Source organism: Lolium perenne, chromosome 5 (assembly GCF_019359855.2).
Source record: "Lolium perenne isolate Kyuss_39 chromosome 5, Kyuss_2.0, whole genome shotgun sequence".
Lineage (NCBI taxonomy): Eukaryota > Viridiplantae > Streptophyta > Magnoliopsida > Poales > Poaceae > Lolium > Lolium perenne.
This window is the reverse complement of record NC_067248.2, coordinates 23,711,052-23,731,280: the sequence shown is the minus strand read 5'-3', so window position 1 is coordinate 23,731,280 and position 20,229 is coordinate 23,711,052. Positions and strand designations below refer to the sequence as shown.

General features: G+C 47.3%; 2 protein-coding genes across 3 annotated transcripts; both read left to right on the top strand.

Moving 5' to 3' along the window:
- The first annotated feature begins 6,576 nt into the window (after positions 1 to 6,576).
- On the top strand, positions 6,577 to 7,452 carry LOC139831428 (F-box/FBD/LRR-repeat protein At2g04230-like). The gene has a single exon (XM_071820702.1). The coding sequence runs from the start codon at positions 6,649 to 6,651 to the stop codon at positions 7,450 to 7,452; it is 804 nt and encodes a 267-aa protein (XP_071676803.1). The 5' UTR covers positions 6,577 to 6,648.
- A 3,387-nt stretch (positions 7,453 to 10,839) lies between these two features.
- Positions 10,840 to 12,136, top strand: LOC127298771 (F-box/FBD/LRR-repeat protein At2g04230). Of its 2 annotated transcripts, none has more exons than XR_007850128.2 (3): positions 10,840 to 11,586; positions 11,793 to 11,895; positions 11,996 to 12,130. XR_007850128.2 is itself a non-coding variant. In XM_051328621.2 (3 exons), exons 1-3 carry the CDS (start codon positions 10,939 to 10,941, stop codon positions 12,007 to 12,009), a joined length of 678 nt encoding a protein of 225 aa, XP_051184581.2. In that variant the 5' UTR covers positions 10,840 to 10,938; the 3' UTR covers positions 12,010 to 12,136. The 2 variants fall into 2 exon arrangements, 1 of the variants encoding a protein (XP_051184581.2); XM_051328621.2 differs by having other exon boundaries at positions 11,793 to 11,808; positions 11,996 to 12,136.
- The last annotated feature ends 8,093 nt before the right edge of the window (positions 12,137 to 20,229 follow it).

Below are 20,229 nucleotides of genomic sequence, written 5' to 3'. Positions count from 1 at the left end.
CCAGCACGGCCCAGTACTGTAGCACGCTCTAGAAACGTTAGTGGGTCCCGCACGTCAGAAGAGCTTCACTCTCCTTCCTCTCCTTCGCCAAATTTTTTTTTTTTTTGAACAGGAGAGGTCCCGAAGGACCTAGAGCTTCATTATCAGCGGTGGAGTTACAATTACACAAAGGGTCTTGAAGAAAAAGAAAATTATAAACCGACCCAGACTTTTTGCACTAAGGCCCTTTGACCAGCGAAGGAAAACGCGATCAAGGCTAGCTCCAAGACTACCACCGTCGAGCTCGTCGGAGCCAATCTCCACGCCGCCGGAGACGAAACCACTTGGGGCATGGAGACGGGAGCAAACTCCGACGGTGCTGATGAGCCTCCGTCTAGATGATTGGAGGTTGAAGAAGACCTGCAGACGACGAACAAGCGCCGACGCAGGATGGAGGGGCCGCCCTACGGCCAAAAAAGACGGCGACAATGGCGCCGTATAGATCCTCCAAGGGTGGAGGGGCCGCCCTTCGGCCATCAGACACGGCGACAGCGGCGCCATGAGGAACCTCCGACGAGAAGCCTGCAAACTCCCCTGCTGCGGATGCAGCGAGCAGACACGTACAGTACGCGCCTCAACCTCACCTCCGCCACCACCACGATGACGAGAGAGGAGGGAGCCACCGCTGCAACGGCTGCCGCCAGATCCACCCGATCTCCACACCGTCGATGCCGTAGATGAAGCCCAGTAGAGCTTCTCCCCCTCGCCTCCACGGCCGTCCAGGAGAAGCTCCACCGAGCTGCAACCCTCAACCCACCGCCCCTCCTCCTCGCCGCCATGGCCGGCCAGGAGGAGCTCCATGTCGAGGATCTCGTGCATCTTGCTGCGGTAGACGACCAAAACTTTATTGAAGGCGCCGCCAGCTCCGACCGGAGGAGCAGAAGCAGCAGAGAGGGGCACCCTAAGTAGCTCCGGATCTGGCCGCCATAGACCCGAGCTCTGCTCCAACTACCGGGCATAGAGCCCAAAACTAACCTAACCCTAGACCTATCTACTCCGGCGCCCCTCCTAGCCCATCTCCGGCCAGCTAATCCGGAGGAGAGGGCATCGGAGAGGCCCGTGCGGCGGCGGAGGCCACTCAGGAACTGTTCACTCTTGAGAGCTCAGAAGGGGCGAAATGAGCCGGCCTTCGGCCTCCTTCGCCAATTGATCACCAATGGTTCGGCAGTGGGGGAAATCCAACTCAGCTAACGGATGCATATAAATTCATTGTATGAAAATATATTTTATTGTGTTAAAAAAATTTAAAATATATTTTAAAATTAAAGGATAAACTAGTTGGAAAAAGATAGTTCTATATCTGCAACTTAGAAAACTGGAGTGCAATACCCTATACTACTCATAATTCAGTTAATCGAAGAAAGGAGTGAAAATTTTAGAGAATAAGGTGAGAAACAAAGAAAGAGATTAGCCCCATATCTACAATGCAGTCGCTCTCCAATTTGCGGAAATTGCACAAATCACTCAAGCTTCAGCGGTACAGATCTTGCTGTAACACGACCCTGTTGTTTTAGCCTTGTAGCAGCGATAAGTTCATCATTATCTCTAGCTACAAATGAAGATCTTCATGCTACTAGGTTCACGCATCCTCTGCATGTCTTTCTTCTGGATGTGGCATCTGTTTGTGAATGCAAGAACCATTGATTGTACAGTTTAATGGCAGTGATCAATGATTAAACCCTAAACTGCAATCTTGGTCCGAGCTGCATTGATCATGTGCCCTGGAAATACACCCACAGTACCCCACAAATGAACTGCAACAGCTGAGAACCTTGCTCCCTAGCCCAAAGAGACAAACCTGGGGGAGGCTGGGCCAGTCGTTGGCGCCATGGAGCAGAGCCCCAGCCCCCAGATGGGTTGCCGCTTGCCGGCGCCGAACAAGACCAACCCCGGCAGCGATGGACCGTTGTCCAGCAGGGCTTGTCATTTACATTGTCCAGCAGGTTCTTCGGGGGCGTATTTTGGCCTGAGGTTTTTCTTTTGGGAGGGAAAATTTTGGTGAGGCTAGCGACCTCACCGAAATCCTGGTGTCCCGGTGGTGCCACCTCTGACGTTTCGCCCCTCTTAACCTCGATTGACGTCGCCTCGTCACGCCTCGTCAAGTATGAGGATGACTTCACTCGTGTCGTATCACACATCCTTTCCTCCCACCAAGGCCCTAGCTAACGTTTCTACATCCCCGCCCCCCAAGAAGGGGCATCAACGGAGCATCTATGGACACATGGTTCCGCTAAGACTTTTTCACATAAAGCAGTTCCGCTTCCCCACCTTGGATAGCCTACAAGAGCTCGGTGTATGGTACACCAATGTATGGTACGACCAACACCATATGTTGTCGGCATCCATGCTTCGCTTTTGGACCACCCTATGTCATTATCGGAGGATGCAACCTCTCCAACAACACCGCTCAAACACTTCACTTCATTTTTTAATTTAATAACCGTGACCTGGTTGATAGTATTGATAGTATTGGTCAAGTCCAGTGAACTGAAGTTTCTGTTTAGTTTTTCTAGGTGTATGTGTGTAACGGTTGAGGGCTCCTCCGAGGCGGACACCGTCGCATCGCCGGCCGTGGTGGCTGGGCGGCGCCACCGCAAGACTCTTGCCCCGGGTGAGCTGAAAGGGATCTCGGCCGCGCCGTCGGTAGGCATGTCCAACCCGTTTGAGGTGCTCGTCGAAGACGCGTTCGTGTCGTCCGATGAGTCATGTGCCTCCGAAGTTCCGTATGAGGCGGCCATAGAGGTGATTGGTTCGCCAAGGGCACCGGAGTGGTCTACGGTTGCTCGGAGGGGGAGGAGATCGAACGAGGAACTGGCGGCTGACTTTTGGTCGGAGATTGGGTTCCCTACTCCGGCGTCTAGGTTTTGGTAGAACCCCTCGCCGTCGGCGAGCTCAGGTACGACCGGTGTTGTTTCTGTGTGGGCGGCCATCGTCGGAAGGAGAGTCGCCGATGGTTGATGTGCACGTCACCTCGGCTGCGGCGGGCAAGTCATCGGCGTCCCACAGAGTTCAGCTCGTGATGGGTCCTGGCGCGGGCCCTGTCCGCCTAGGAGGCGATCTCCTCCGGCTGTGATGGTCCAATTCCTGGAGAGAGCATCAAGGTCGCCAGATGCGGGGGAGTCAACGGCGGCGTCCGCCGGTCGGACTCTCGTTCAAACGGGCGGAGCGCGTTTGGAGGCAGGATTAGAGCAGCGCTTGCATGGCGGTGGGCCCGACAAATTTTTCTCTTGGACTGGGTTGGGCTTCGTTATGCGCTTCCTTTGGAAGGAACCTGCCCATCGATCTGCACCTCCATCCATCGACTCCGTCGCCACCCCTGGCTTGTCTGCTGCGACGACGAGTTCTCTGCCTCCACGCGAGCCGTCGACAGCTCCCACGCCATCCATATCCCCGCCACCTTCGTCCTCCTCTGCTCCTCGGGAGGGGTCCATCGGTCGTTTGGAGTCGTGGCCGGGTTCATCTCCGTCATCGGCTGCTAGGGCTTCCTCACCGTCCCAATCGCTTATGTGTTCTTCGTCGCCGTCTTCTCCGCAACTCCTCAAGAACGAGTGGAGACCGTTACGCCGCCCCTCTTTCACAGAGGTCGCGGCGAGGTTGCCGTCTCCGATGGCTGGGCGACCCGACCCCCGCCTGGGCAGCCGCCTCCCCGTGGCTTTGGACCGGGCTCGGCCGGAGCCGGGGGGGGGGGGGGGGGTCGGCCGTGCCTGGCACTACTCCACCGATCAGGCCTCCATTTCTGCAGTGTGGCGTTGCTGCTCAGGGTCCCCCATAGCCGCCACCTTTCGCATATGGTCAAGGAGGGTTTCAGAATTTCATCCCGCCTAGCCAGCAGCAGGGGTGGTGTCGTGGGGACAGATGTTGCAAATGGAGAGTCACCCTCAAATGTATCAATACCCTTTTGTTCATTCGGGTTACCCGCAGCAGAATCAGTTCGAGCCGCAGTTCCAACCTCAGTTGTCTGCTCAGCCACCGGAAGTGGTTCAGCCACGTGATTACCACCTTTAGTTGGCCGGGGCTGCTTTACCTGTTCAGTCTCGGGGTCAGACGTCGGCACCCTCTTTGGGAGAGGGAGGTGATACTTCCAAAGGCATAGGTAAACCTAAGAAGGGAACTTGATGTTGGAAGTGTTCCGACAGCTCGCAAGCGGCTAAAGATTGCAAGATCAAGTACTATTGCTATATTCGTGATTAAAATGCTCATCCGACAGCTTGTTGCCCTGTTCTTAGAGCATCTCCACTCGTCTCCCCGACGAGGCCCCCGAGCGATGTTTTTCCCATCCGGACGGCGAAATTTGGCCCAGTCGCGCCCCCGGTTCCTCGTTTTCGTCCGGATTTGGCCCTTCATCCATCCGGCGAGCCCAGCCATCCCCGGCCCCCCCGGGGATCTATCGGGGACTCCGGACGAGTGAAAAGCGGGGAAGGGCCCGATCTGTCGGCGACTCGACACACAAACCCCACCGCCACCTCGCTCAAAATCTCCCCCACCCCTCGTATCTCTCTCGCCGCCGGCACCACCCCGCCGGCTTGTTGCCCAGATTCCGCCGTCCCTCCTTCTCCACCTGCCTATATTCCGCCGTCTTTCGACGAAGGCCTATCTGGCTGCTCCTCCACCGGCCTATTTTCTGACTTTGGCCTACTCCTCGTCGCTCGCGGCTCGGGTTGCCTCGACCACGCCCGTCAGGTGTTCGTCCATTTGCCTCGCCGGCCATGGACTCGGACGAAGAGGAGGAGCAGATGTTTGTCGAGCTTATGCGAGAAGAGATGGCAGCCGCCGCCCAAGACGAGGAGCACATGATGATCCTCGGTTGCTTGTCAAGCATGTACGCCGGACTGGCAACTGGTCGACGTGGTGGGTCGGCACCAGGTCGCCGGGTGTGCAAGCCGAGACAGCGAATGGAGGGCTACTGCATGTTGTACGCCGACTACTTCGCCGACAATCCATTGCACGGTGAGAGTGTTTTCCGGCGTCGTTTCAGGATGAGCAGAAAGCTATTTCTGCAAATTGTGTATGCCATCCGAGACTTTGGCCCCTACTTCAGATGCAAGGCGGATTGCACTGGTTTGGTTGGATTTTCATCACTGCAGAAGTGCATAGTGGCTATGAGGATGCTGGCGTATGGAGCTCCCGGTGATGGTGCAGATGACTATCTTCGGATGGCGGAGTCCACCGCCCTTGATTGTTTCTACCGGTTCTGCAGGGCCGTCATAGCAGTGTTCGGGGACTATTACTTGAGATCACCCACTGTCGAAGACACTCATAGGATCCTTGCAACAAATGAAGCTAGGGGTTTTCCAGGGATGTTTGGAAGCATTGACTGCATGCATTGGCAATGCAAGAACTGTCCGTTTGCGTGGCAGAGAATGTACAAGGGTCACAAAAAAGGCTGCACTGTGATACTTGAAGCAGTGGCTACCCATGATCTCTGGATTTGGCACTCTTTCTTTGGTATGCCTGGATCCAACAATGACATCAACGTCCTAAACTGCTCCCCGATCTTTTCCAAGCTTGTTGAGGGTCATGCTCCCCCGGTGGACTATGTGATCAATGGTCAGCACTACAACAAAGGATACTACCTTGCAGACGGTATCTATCCAAAGTGGGCAACATTTGTGAAGACTATCTCGAAACCTAGCACCCCCAAACTTTGCGAGTTTGTCAAGAAACAAGAAACTTGCCGAAAAGACGTCGAGCGTGCATTTGGTGTCCTCTAGCAGAGATTTGCTGTCGTCCGGTTCCCCGCTATGACTTGGTCCAAAGATCAGATGTGGGAGGTGATGAACTGTTGTGTGTGCCTACACAATATGATTATTGAAAATGAGCGAAAACATCCGGTTCCTCTGGCTGAGCAATAAGGACCATATGAGAGAGAGGGTCCTCTTGCACAGCCTAATCACCAGGTGCCGACATCATGGGCCATCTTCATTGCTATGCGCCAGGAGATTCGAGACTCTACAATGCATCAACAACTGCAAGATGATCTGGTGGAGCACATATGGGCGCTCCGAGGCAACGTCAACGCCGACGCCAACTAGTCTGTCTTAATTTGTTTCAAAACTTGTGAAATTGTGTGCTTCATTTGTTTCAGCACTTGTTAAACATTGTACTGATTATTTCAGCAATTTTCTGACTCTTGTTGGCCGAATTTGTTAAATTTTATGTCCAATTTGTTTGAAATATGTCAAATGGTCGAGGTTGGGGGTTTTCTGCCGGGGGACGGCTGGAACTTGACGCTCCCCAGGCCAAAAATTTTCCAATCCGGACGAAACTTTCGCCGAATTTGAGTATGGGAAGCGCCAACGAGTGGAGATGCTCAGACAAACAACTCAATTTATGTGTCTTTTGCATAAACCACTAACTACACATGCAATCTGTTGCACAAAGGTCCGAATCTAGGACTAAACTGTTTGACAACAAATCTGATGGTCAGGACCCACATGACAGTGATGATGTGGCATCCACGTGTGCGACCCACTAACGTTTCTGGAGCATGCTACAGTACTGGTCCGGGCTGGGCTTCCATTTGGTTTCATCACTTTGTGCTCGTCTCCGCTCCAGCAACGCCGCCGACCCTAGCCTCCTCCTGGCGGCGGCCGTCTGACCCGGCCGGCGATGGAGATGGAGGCGGCCGGCCGATGCTCGAGGAAGAGGAAGTCCGCTGAGCTGGGCTCGCCCGAGGTGGGGGCGGCTTCAGAAGGGCGCGGTCCGGGACCTACGGCGGGGGACCAGGTGCCGCCGCCGCCGCCGCCGCTGCCCGGAGCCGAAGGAGGCGGCAGCGACCGAATCAGCGACCTCCCCGACGCCGTCCTCGGGGAAATCATCTCCCTCCTCCCCACCAAGGAAGGCGCGCGCACCCAGGTCCTCGCCTCCCGGTGGCGCCGCCTCTGGCGCTCCGCCCCCCTCAACCTCGACTGCCGTCCGTACCTATTCGACAAGGATGCCCGCGACGCCATCATATCGCGCATCCTCGCCATCCACCAGGGCCCCGGCCGCCGCTTCTGCGCGCCCGTGTACCATCTCCACGGCCACCGAGCCGAAGCCTGGCTCCGGTCTCCCGCCCTCGACAACCTCCACGAGCTTGAGCTGTGCAGCTACCACCCTCGCTTTCCGTTTCCACCGGAAACGCAGCATCCACCGCCGGCGGCCGCCTTCCGCTTCTCTGACACGCTCCGTGTTGCCACCATCGGAGAATGCCACCTTACCGACAGCACCGTCCAAGCTCTTCTCTTCCCCAAGCTTCAGAAGCTCGCGCTGAAACGGGTCAGCATCTCCGAAACCTCACTGCACACCCTGATTGCTGCTTGCCCTGCTCTGGAGTGCTTGCTGATTCATGATAGCACCGGCTTCCGTTGTGTCCGAATCAACTCCAGTAGCATTCGAAGCATGGGCACCCTGCTCTCGACCATGTCTGCATAGTTCACGAACCGTAGGGTGACACACTTAAGGTTTGATGTCGTTTTAAGTAGATATGGAATATGGAATGGAGTTCGAATGTTGTTCGGAGTCTCGGATGGGATCTGAGATATCACGAGGAGGTTCGGAATAGTCCGGAGAATAAGATTCATATATGGGAAGTCATTTTCCGGGGTTCGGAAAAAGTCCGGTGTTTTGACTGGAGCTTCTAGAAGGTTTTGGAAGGACCGGAATAGTCCGGAATATTGTGGAAGGTTCCGGAAGTGTCCGGGACGACCCGGGCTGTCTAAGGAAGTTCGGAGGGTTACATAATAGGTGTATCCATGTTTTCCTTAAGGGTTAAGAAGTTTCCCCTAAGGCAGATTCGGATTTGGCAAAAGAGTCCTAGTTCTAGTAGGTTTTGGCTGACAGAAACCTACCGGAACTCTCCCAAACTTTTGGGGCAGGTCTTGGACGATACAAGGACCTTTTCTACCTATAAAAGGAGGGCAAGGGGAGCCCCAAGATGTGCACAAGTCACAGCCCTAGCTCCCCCTCTCCCAAACCTTAGCTACTCCCTCCTCCTTCTTCTCCCGCAGCGCTCACGGCGAAGCCCTGCCGGAGATCTCCACCACCACCGTCACCACGCCGTCGTGCTGGCGGGATTTCGAGGAGGATCTACTACATCCTCTGCCCGCTGGAACGGGGAGAAGGACGTCGTCATCAACACTGAACGTGTGACCGAGTACGGAGGTGCTGCCCGACTGTGGCACCATCAAGATCTTCTACGCGCTTTTGAAAGCGGCAAGTGATCGACTACAGCAACAACGAGATCTAATCTCGTAGGCTTTGGAAATCTTCGAGGGTTAGTCTCATGATCTTCTTATTGCTACCATCTTCTAGATTGGATCTTCGCTTGTTATTCGTTCTTGCGGTAGGAAATTTTTTGTTTTCTATGCTACGAATTCCATCAGTGGTATCAGAGCCGTGTCTATGCATAGATTGGTTGCACGAGTAGAACACAATGGTTTTTTGGGCATTGATGCTTTTGTTGTTTTTGGTTAGTGTACTTTGCATCTTGTGGGATGGTGGGATGAAGCGGCCCGGGCTAACTTTACATGACCGCGTCTCATGAGACTTGCTCCACACTTGATGTCGGGGGGATGACCCCCGGTATGCCAAAGGCTTGGCAAACTAGCCTTGTCTAGGCAGTTGTTGTACCGGTTTAGAGATTATTTCGGATGGCAAAGACAACTACGTGGCTAACTGAAACTATACCGGTATCCCAGAAGGGGTATACCGAAATAGGCTAAGAAGATACCGGGAGTACCGGGACGGGCTACACAGTAGAACGTCGACAAGCTGGTCAAAGATTCTCTCAAGAGCTAGAGGACAAAGATGAGCGAAGAACTTTAGCTTTAATCAAAGCTCTGAGGCCAAAGCAGAAGATGACGTAAAAGGTACCGGAGGATGTCAGCGTTCCTGATTAAAGACATACCGGCATCACCGGCTGCCAAAGAGGCTTCGTAAAGTAGTTTGTCTAGTCAAAGATGCCATTAGGGTTTCTTCCCTTGTAAGCCACCCTCTCCCCTATATAAGGAGAGGGAGCACACCCCTGCGGGGGACGATGAGATGCTAGAAGGTTCATGAGTTAGTAGATCGATTCAATCAAGAGAGAGCTTGTACTGTGCTTCTTCAACCTCTGGCCAAGGCCAAGTTCATCAATAAGATACCGGTATTCCATCCGAATTCCATCCTCGTGTTACCAAAACCCTCCCCTGAAGCTGGCGCAATCCTGCTTGACGCCGACTACTTCATCGATGACGCGACTCATTCGCCGAAGGAATTTCGATGCCGGTTTAGGATGAACAAGGAGTTGTTCTTGAAGATTGTCCACGACGTCAGGGAGTACGACAAGTACTTCATGGCCAAGCAAGATTGCACAGGTTTGTGGGCTTCACCTCAGTTCAGAAGTGCACTGCTGCAATGCGCTGTCTTGCATACGGAGCTCCTCCAGATACAGCCAATGACTACCTACGGATGGCAGAGTCGATATGTACAGAGACTCTCTACAGGTTCTGCCGAGCCGTCATAGCGGTGTTTGGTAAAGACTATTTAAGAGCACCAAGAGAAGATGATACAACTCGGATCCCGCAGAAGAATGCAGCAAGAGGGTTTTCTGAGATGCTCGGAAGCATTGACTGTATGCATTGGGGCTGGAAGAATTGCCCTTTTGCTTGGCAGGGGATCTACAAGGGACATACTGGTGAGTGCAGTGTCATTCATGAGGCAGTGGCAGACCATGAGCTTTGGATTTGGCATGCATTTTTTGGCATGGCAGGAACAAACAATGATATCAACATGATGCAGCGCTCTCCGGTGTTTGTCAGGCTAGCTGAGGGACAAGCTCCTGCCGTGAACTTTGAGGTAAATAGCCACGCAAACAACAAGGGGTACTATCTAGCTGATGGTATCTACTCGACGTATCCTATATTTGTGAAGACAATTCCCTCTCCATCGAACGAGATGGAAGCCTATTTTGCAACATGCCAGGAAGCAGCACACAAGGATGTTGAGCGTGCTTTTGGGGTGCTTCAGCAGCGTTTCGTCATTGTTAGGTACCCTGCTCTCACTTAGTTTGACGCACAGATGTGGGAGGTGATGAACGCCTGTGTGATCATCCATAACATGATCATTGAGAGCGAGCGCGAGGATGATCATCTATTTGATTATCAAGGGCCACTAGCTGAGGTAAAGCATGTACCCCAAGAATTTGCTACTTTTCTTTATATGCACAATGAAATTCGAGATGCAGGTGTCCATGCACAGCTGAAGGCGGATCTAGTTGCGCATTTGTGGGCGAGGAGAGGAGCAGCCAACAATCCATGATTTTATTTCTATTTGTTTGCCTCTATGAATAATTTAAGAACTATTTGTTTGTTGGGTTGTATGAATAATTGAAGTACTATTTATTTGATTGACTGTATGAATAATTTAATTATATTTGTTTGATTGATTGTATGAATAATTTAAATTTATTTGTGTGATTGTAAAATAAAATGTGATTGGTATGTTGTTTCAAAATATTGTAAAAAAAATTTGGGGGCCGCCGTTTGGGAGGCGTCAGTGTGTGAGCAGCCTCCCCCAAATGAAGGATGCACTGCCGGCGTCCCCAAACGGAGGTGCCGGCGCTCCTGCCGACGGCTATTTGGGAGCTACCGGTGGAGATGTTCTAAGTTGCAGATATAGAACTAAATTTTTCAACTAGTTTATCATTTAATTTTAAAAATTTATTTTTGATAAATGGATAAAATCAAAAGCGGTAGCCAAGCAAGCAGCCAAATCCGAAACATTGGTGATCAATTGGCGAAAGAGACGAAGCAGAGTGAAGCTCTTCTGACGTGCGGGACCCATTTGGTTTCATCACTTTGTGCTCGTCTCCCCTCCAGCAACGCCGCCCCAGACAGACCCTAGCCTCCTCCTGGCGGCGGCCGTCTGACCCGGCCGGCGATGGAGATGGAGGCGGCCGGCCGATGCTCGAGGAAGAGGAAGTCCGCTGAGCTGGGCTCGCCCGAGGTGGGGGCGGCTTCAGAAGGGCGCGGTCCGGGACCTACGGCGGGGAACCAGGTGCCGCCGCCGCCGCCGCCGCTGCCCGGAGCGGAAGGAGGCTGCAGCGACCGAATCAGCGACCTCCCCGACGCCGTCCTCGGGGAAATCATCTCCCTTCTCCCCACCAAGGAAGGCGCGCGCACCCAGGTCCTCGCCTCCCGGTGGCGCCGCCTCTGGCGCTCCGCCCCCCTCAACCTCGACTGCCGTCCGTACCTATTCGACAAGGATGCCCGCGACGCCATCATATCGCGCATCCTCGCCATCCACCAGGGCCCCGGCCGCCGCTTCTGCGCGCCCGTGTACCATCTCCACGGCCACCGAGCCGAAGCCTGGCTCCGGTCTCCCGCCCTCGACAACCTCCACGAGCTTGAGCTGTGCAGCTACCACCCTCGCTTTCCGTTTCCACCGGAAACGCAGCATCCACCGCCGGCGGCCGCCTTCCGCTTCTCTGACACGCTCCGTGTTGCCACCATCGGAGAATGCCACCTTACCGACAGCACCGTCCAAGCGCTTCTCTTCCCCAAGCTTCAGAAGCTCGCGCTGAAACGGGTCAGCATCTCCGAAACCTCACTGCACACCCTGATTGCTGCTTGCCCTGCTCTGGAGTGCTTGCTGATTTATGATAGCAATGGCTTCCGTTGTGTCCGAATCAACTCTAGTAGCATTCGAAGCATCGCTGTGGAACAGAGAGGGCTCGAACTTGTTGTTGACAATGCGCCTTCTCTAAAAAGCTTGCTCCAACTTGGTTCGTGTAGGTTCCTGCATATATCGGTAATCTCTGCGCCTAAATTGGAGACATTAGGCTGCCTTTCCTTTTGTTCCAGTTCCAGACTCGTGTTTAACTCCACAGTTTTTCAGGTAGCTGTGCCCTTTCCACTCAGCTGCATTTCTTTGCGCTGATGGATTACATAGTACCAGCACTTATATGGCCTAATGATATCTTTCATGCTTCATGAAGGGATTCAAAGTTGATAGCTTTACAACAGCGGTGCACACTGTCAAGATCTTAGCGGTTGATATGAATGCTCTCAGTCTGGATCTTGTTATTGACTTGATGAGATGCTTTCCATGCTTGGAAAAGCTGTACATTCAGGTGACTATTCATCTATGATGTTTGTTCATAGTATTCACTGCTCTTTTGATTGATTTACTGCTTTGAAATGATTGGTTTTTTGTTTGTCTATGTTCATTTTCTGTCGAATGGACCAGGGAAACCCAACTTGTGGCGTCGTAAACACCAGAATCTTATAAGATCTCTCGACATCCGTCTGAAGACAGTTGTTTGGCGGTATTATCGGGGCATCAAGTCACATGTTGACTTTGCCACATTCTTTCTACTAAATGCTAGAGTGCTAGAGTTAATGACCTTTGAAGTTCATAACAAAGATTACAATGATGCGTTTTTTGCACAACAACGTGAGATGCTTCAGGTGGATAGCAGGGCCTCGAGAGGTGCACGGCTTTGTTTCACATCGGATTGGTCTTGGTCTTACTACAGCAAGCTGGATTCTAGTGTCCATGATATGGATCTAGCTGATCCCTTTGAAAGGAGTCATCCTTTGAAAGCAGATACCACCTTTGTGCTTTGTGGTGCCTAGCTTGGTTAAGTTTGTAGTATTACCTTGGAACCTTATGGAAGTTAAACAAGCTATTCATGATGTTAGTTCTGTTGAAACCAACCTGTGCTGATGTGCACTTATTTGAAACCCGTTTTCAGATCAAGGTATTATTGGCGTGCCAAGTCTTATCTGTCATTTGTTTTCTCCCTTGCCCGGTGGCATGCTTTGTGTGGGATGTGGTTAGTTGCGCGTTGGGAATGTTGTGTGGTGTCTCCAGTTTGCGTCGACTATTTGCAGCCTGCTGGGACCTCATTAAGCAAGGGATTATTTTGTGTCTCTGGCATAGATGGTTCTGATGTTGAACTGCTTTGATCAAGCACCGGCACTGGCTGCCGCCCAACCGATCTGCTGACCAAGCAGGCTCCTTGTCTTCTTTCATTTGCTGTCAGAATCCCTAAACTGCATAATTTGTTTTTCAATTTTGTTTTGTGCTGATGGTGTAAATGCCGAGGTTGGAACATTGTAAATTGATCAGCAGTGGTGTATCTTGTGTCTGTCTTAATTTCTTCTGGAAGGGAAATCTGTCTCTGGAATGCAAGAGACATTGGTTAATGGCAATGCTCAATGATTGAACGCTAAACTGCAATCCTGATGGAAGCTGCTGCATTGAGCATGTGCTCTGGAAAGAAATACACCTACAGTGGCACAAGTGAATTGCAACAGCTGAGGTGCACATGAGAGGGAGGTCCTTGCTCCCTAGCCCAAAGAGACAAACCTGGGAACGTGTGAGCCATGGAGCAGAGGGGAGCACCAGGTGGGGTGCCGGCGCCGAACGGGACCAAATCCCGAACTGATTGGCTGTCACCATGAACCATTGTCTGGCAGAAATGTGTTTCAGACAATCACTTGTGCACAGGTACCTCGTGCTTTTTCTTCCTTAATTACCATGCCTTATCATCTTCATCGTCGGTTACTGGTCGACTTTCCGTTTTCTATTCCCGTGGCTAACAAAGCACTAGTGAAATTTTGTAAAACAAAAAAAGGTCCTGTGTTCCAAACACGGCCCGAGTTTTCAGAACTGAGTTACTAAAATCGAGCTTATTATCACGACCTGTTCGTGCTCTTTTAGTGATTTTCCACGTCATGCATTTGCACACGTTATGAGGAATTTGTTGACAGGCATAGTATGAGGAGAATCATATGATCTGACAGTCCAACACTTCCACCCTCTTTTTTAGTGTGCTGTTGACAGGGACCTGGTGGCCCGAAAGTCTGCACCCTTTTGTGGTCTAAGCCGACATTTCGATTTGGAGTTGCAGAAACCAGGATGTTGTTTCTCTCCCCATCTTCAGATTTTCTTGCCTTTAACTGAATTTTCTTCAACATGATAATGTCATCTCCAAAAAAGGGCTCTCGTACGTTAAAGGTTTATAATAAACCACACTATTAATCAAGGCTCATGAGTGCCATTAATTAGATGCTATACAAGTTGCACACCTTGCAACGTGGGCAGATGCTTGCAAAAGTACAAGCACAGGCAATGGTTTTCAGGGGAGCAAGCATGACATTTGCACTAGCCAGAATCTCAGAAACTGCATTTGGTGTTGCATGTACTATGATCTTGTCAGAATAATAACCATGTAAATGAATTTCTTTTCCCGTCAGCAATTCGCCAAAAAGAAAAACGTTCAGGTGCCACTGATGTCTGGCCCGCAGACAGTGGGTCCATCACAAGTAGGCTCTTGTCAGTGCGTGGGCCATCCTTTTGTTGAAAGCAAGGGGAACTGGTGTTTCCGGCCGGCTTGTGCGCCACACTCTCGGCCATCATTAGGGCTTTCTACCCTTCTCACTAGCAATTTGCTTCCCTAATGCTAAGTGAAACATGACCTAATAGCATGTGAATTGGGAGCATAGAGATTAATCTCCATTTTGAGGCTAACAGTGGAAACAGAAGTTCATGTGTTCTAAACGAGCCATAATGTTCACCGTGTTTGTCCTGATGAAAGTTCGAAAGGCACAAAGATCATCCATAGGCAGCCAGTGAACGATGATGTGCACCTTTCATGTGCACATCCGAAAAGAAGATCACGAAGGAGATCACAGAAGCTGCTATGTACATGTATGCTAAGCTAAAGCTCCATTGATTGATTAAGCGAGATACATGAGATGGAGCAACGTTTGGGAGGAAAAGGGAGATCCACACGTCGATCTCCCTTTCTTTTTTGGTTGCTCACATCACATGGTGAGGTGCCGATAATTATGAAGAGAGCATGCATATGCGTGCATGCTTGCCACCATTGTAAAGCCACGATTTGTATATATATTCGTGTCATGTTGCAGGCCTAATTATAGGTGAACGTACACATGGTTGAGATAAATATATGGGTTTCTTCCCTGCCTTTTCTTCAAAAGAGATGCCTAATTGGCATATATAGTAGTGTGTCTACGTACTATAAAGAATCGAATAATTACAAGAAAATTGAGATATATGGTACGCCCGAGTTTGTTTTACGCTTTCACTTGTAACCAATCGACTTGTCTTTCCTTGTGACAAGTCGACTAGGGGTCTTGTTTTTTCTACACGGTTAACTATTTTTGGTGTGGAAAAATCGGTACTTTTTTTTCTTTACAGTTGCACAATTAATCTAAACCAATTGTACATTTAAAAAGCATATGAAACCATTGCAGCTTTAATGTTCAACTATATTGCTTTGTTCTTTTATTTGTATATTTGTTTATTTAAAAAAAATGGTCGATTGCACTTTATACATGCAAAGCATTTGCAAAGAAATTTATTACACAAAACTACAATATGTTTCGATATTTTTTTAAACAACTAGTTGCACATTTGGAACATGCAGAACTTGTAATTTTTGTAATATGCAAATAATTTTTTGTTAGTGATTTTTTTGTTCCCTAGCTTGCATTTTACTTTTCATTGATTTTTACTTTGGTTGATTGAGACTGTGTGTTTCATTGATTTAATGCACTAGTTATTTTCTGTGTCACTAAACTTATTTATTTGTGCTTTTTATTGGGATGTCAAAAATTCCAATCAATTGTAATCTAATTCCAGTCAACGGAATCAGCCAAAACCTTGCTTTGTTCAACCTTTTTCTCGAATCACTTTGGTGTAATCAAACTTCAGCATTTTTATTATCTATATCCTAAATAACAAAAACAAATGATGTTGTAGAAATAGACATGGTTTTCAAAATACAACAAGCTACAAATTTTATATAAATATGTTAGTTTGATTTTTTTGAAACTATCATAAACATTCATGGCAGGTAATACTTATATTATGTTTCTTTTGACCAAACATAATATTCTTTATATCTGTCAACAATTAAGTTAGGTGTATTAGGTTCTGGTTCTCCACAATGTATCTATTTTTCAAATATAGGCATAAATATGTGGCGAGTACATTTTATTTTGACCACATGGTATTTACCAAATGGCAGGGTCCAGATTTAAATTTCATTTCACTTTATAAGTAACAAACTCATGGCATGCTACATGTACAATTGCATGATCCAGCCAGTTCATCAAAAAGGCTGATATGATATAGTAGACTAGGCCATTACATTCACCACCTCCCCTCACGTCTAATTTGGTGGCCTTTCTTTTAGAGCACGGGCCTTGATATGGATCACTAGATCTTTTTAACGAGGCTACACATATTTTTTAGTACTATTTTGTCCAGAATTTGAATCCGTGACTTTGTAGGTCTTATACCATGTAAAATTGCATGATCTAGCTAATTCAACTAAAAGACCTATCTAATGGAATAGACTAGGAAATTATATATGAAAAAATATGTATTCAAAGTCTCCTAGATTGCATTTTTTTGGGTAGAACTTGCACTAAAGAGGGTAATATGTGACACAAATGGACAACTACAAGGTAAAAAGTGGAATTTACTCTAAAAGTTATTTCCTTCAGAGTTCTTGAGCTAACAATGACTGTAAAAATAAATTCGGTATAATATGTTTTTTGAAACAGATTTAGCACAATATTTGTTCCTTAAGGTGCTGTATCCATGACAACAACCTATGTCTTCCAGAAAAATTGGCAACAACCTATGCTATGCCTAAACCTAATTTGCTTTGTGCTGCTAGATTTCAAGAGGGACAAACAAATGATAGACCTGTAGATAGCTATCTCTGTTTTAGTAGGGACATTTAGATAGCTAAGCTAGTTCCTCTTCACCTAACCACATGCATCCAGGCATGGCTAAGCTAGCTCTAGATTGTTTGACACAGTAAGTACATGTGTGTTTTGCAACGAAAAGCAATGGAAACGTTACAATTCTATTTACATGTTAGGCTATTACCACCCATCAATGCAAGCCATTTGGAATGAGAAAGTTGTTGGCCCTAGCTGGTAGGAGTAGAACTTGCATGGGGACGAAGAAGACCAGAGGGTTGCATTGCAATGCATCCACTATTCCACGGGACAGCCAGCTATGTGTACATCAATGATCTTGAGTGCATGCACTGGATGCATGACATGGGAGGTTCTTTCCAGTGTATCAATATCAGCGTGGGCTCATCGATGATTTTGTACTTGCACACGCACATGCACTATCTTGTGGTACCCTTGCCTTTGCTCCACAAAGAGGGAGATGATCCTGAATTCCTGATCCGCCGAGAATCCAGATCGAGTGCATGATCTTTGGAAAATAAATACTCATGAAAAGTTCCAAAAAAATTACTCTATGTCCGCGTAAGTTCCTATGTATAATTCTCTGGTATCGACCTGCATGGATATATACAAAGAAAAATAAATGCTAGAAAAAAAAACAAAAAATGAGGTAAAATTTACTCATGCTGATGAACTCATGCATGAACAAAGTACAGTGCAACTGGTTTAATTTAGAAGCCTAATGAGTGGCTTTTAGGTAAATGCTATGACTTTGACGGTGCACCCAAGAAACACTTAGGTTAGCTTAGCTAGCTCTCAGCAAAGTCAAGCCGACAGTCCCCAATTGAAGCAATCTCCACCTAGCTAGTTTTTGTTCCAGATTAGGACTGAAGCGCACAGTGTAATTAAGACCATGCAATCCATCCTCTTACGTGTCTATAATTTCCAGTCATGTAAAATGCACAAAAACTGTCATTCCATAGTCAACACTATTTTTTCTTCCAGACTCATTGTGAATTTTCGGACAGAATTATATTCCTGTTTTCCTGAGTGTGCTATTTACATTTAAAACCAAGTAAGTATTTTTTCCAAATATTTTTTTGGATTTGCATGGACCAGAATGCTAAATTAAAGTATCCACATGCATCCACTCTCAGCAAGGAATATATAAATTCCGTACCCTTTATTAGTTTTAAAAACTCTTCATCATGATTTAAAACTTACCAACTCTTGAACGTGCACCGCTAGCTGCATCAATTTAATCACAAACCAGAGGAATCTGAGAATAGTGTCTCGCTCTATCATATCGATCATGTGCTGTGCAACACTCCTCACAAGCTCGCACCCATCATTTTCCCGGTGACACACCAGGGTAATTTAAGGTGCTTAAACACACCAATTACATGCACCTTTTGTGATGTGCAAATATGTTCTCACTAGCCAAGGAAAATAGAAGTTTGTATTTTGGACACATAAAAATGGAAAAACTTATGGCTATATTTGATATAGTGCAATACTTAATGAAATTAATGACAAAATGGTCATAGTGCGTATTGTTCGTATCTGGGCATATGTATCCAGAGCATATGTATCCATAGAGAATAAATATATACCTTTCGTATGAAAAAAGTAATGTATGCACAACCTTTTCTCAAAAGAAAATGTCATCACTTGCATTATAACAATTTTTTCCTCACCCGGTTTTTTAAATTTCTGGACACCTCTCAAATGGTCATACCTTTTACTCATTATTTAAATGCATTATATTTATAATAACTTAAAGTACACATTTTTTTTTTGTTAAGATTTAGTAACCGAGTCCATATGTACCTAGGCTCTGTATAGCATCGGGCAATTTTGTTGTTTAATTTTAGTGGTGTGCATCGGTAGCTATAGAAGTGAACCAGTCCCCATCCCACACACTATATATATAGCAGAGTTGAGATAAAAACTATGGTGTTACCTAGGTGTACATCAACGTAACATAATAGTTATAGACGTAGTACCATTGTTAATTAAGTCTAACTAATTAAGGGTACAATCATAAGTGATCAAAACGTGGAAGCCATATTTTATAGTGGTGGTACTTATGCTATGCAAACCACCTCTATTGCTCAGTTTGTGGTTGTTAAATTGTGTTGTTTACTTTTTTATAACTTGTGGTTGAAAACCAGCCATAAAAGTGAGCAATACGGGTCAAATAAGCACTAAATAGACATAAATCTAGGTAGGCGAAAGGATTATAGTTGTCCACGACAATGCTAAACACAATCCGAGTAATGTACTACATGATCTCTATCAATAATTTATATTTAATAAGAGAAAGCTGCTGAAAATAGTCACTACATAATTATACTACCTCCGTTTCAAGGAATAATGCGTCCTCGTTTTACGTGTTTTTTGTTTGATCAAAAATTACTTAAATATATAAACACTCTTTGTATGAAATTAGTATCATTAAAAAGTTCTTTTCAATACGAATCCAACGATACTAATTACACATAATATAATCAAGATTTTCTTACTCAATTTTTATGATCAAAGTTCATCTTGGAATACGTATGGGCCTTATTCCTTGAAACAGAGGTAGTATTGATTAGATCAGCACTTTGAGATTATCTACCTATGTAAAAGCAAAATTACACTGGCAGCGCAATGGGTCAGCCAATGATGCTCTATCTGAACCACATTCCAAGCACTACCCCCTTGGGAACTCTTGACTACGAAACGCAAAAATAACTGAGATAAGAAAGGAGAAAACAACACAAAATTAGCTCTGTGGTATAGTGGTGGTCCAGTGACAGTGTAGAATGGAAGGTGCCTTTTCCTAGAAAAACAAAAACAATGCAAGGGTAGACAACAACCATAACTGTGTGTGGCCAAATCAGCAAAAAAGAAGACAAAAGAGGACAGCAAGACCAATGTACTACTCCGTGTAATTGTTTAATTACTTCACTATTATCTTTTTTCTAGCGATAGTTTTTTTTCTTCTAATGCTAGCACTATCATGCCTTCCTCCGCTACTACACTACTACTAGCACTCATGCTTATTATAAAAATGATCCCCTAAGAATGATTAGGACTGGTTGTTAGGTGCACAATCTCCCTCCCACCACTAACCAGTCAGTAAATAACTCCCCAATTACCTGGAAGAACATGGCATCTGGTCATCATGCAGTCCATGTAACTGCATATACAAAATATAACTAAAACGGCCACAGTTTTCCACTACCAGTCAGGAACATGATCGAGAACTGCCTTTGAAAATACAATAATATTGTATTATGAAAACAAAATACAAACTATGCTCATAAAAATTAAGTCATACCCTATAATACAACTATATTTGTTGACAAAGGTATGTGTGCCTCCAAATTGGCTTAGTAGAATCATTTAACCTTTGAGAGACTGTCCAGGCAAGCCATCGGTTTAATTAGGTGTTGAATTAGACACTACAATGTCCTAGATGACTTAAGCCAAAGCAGTT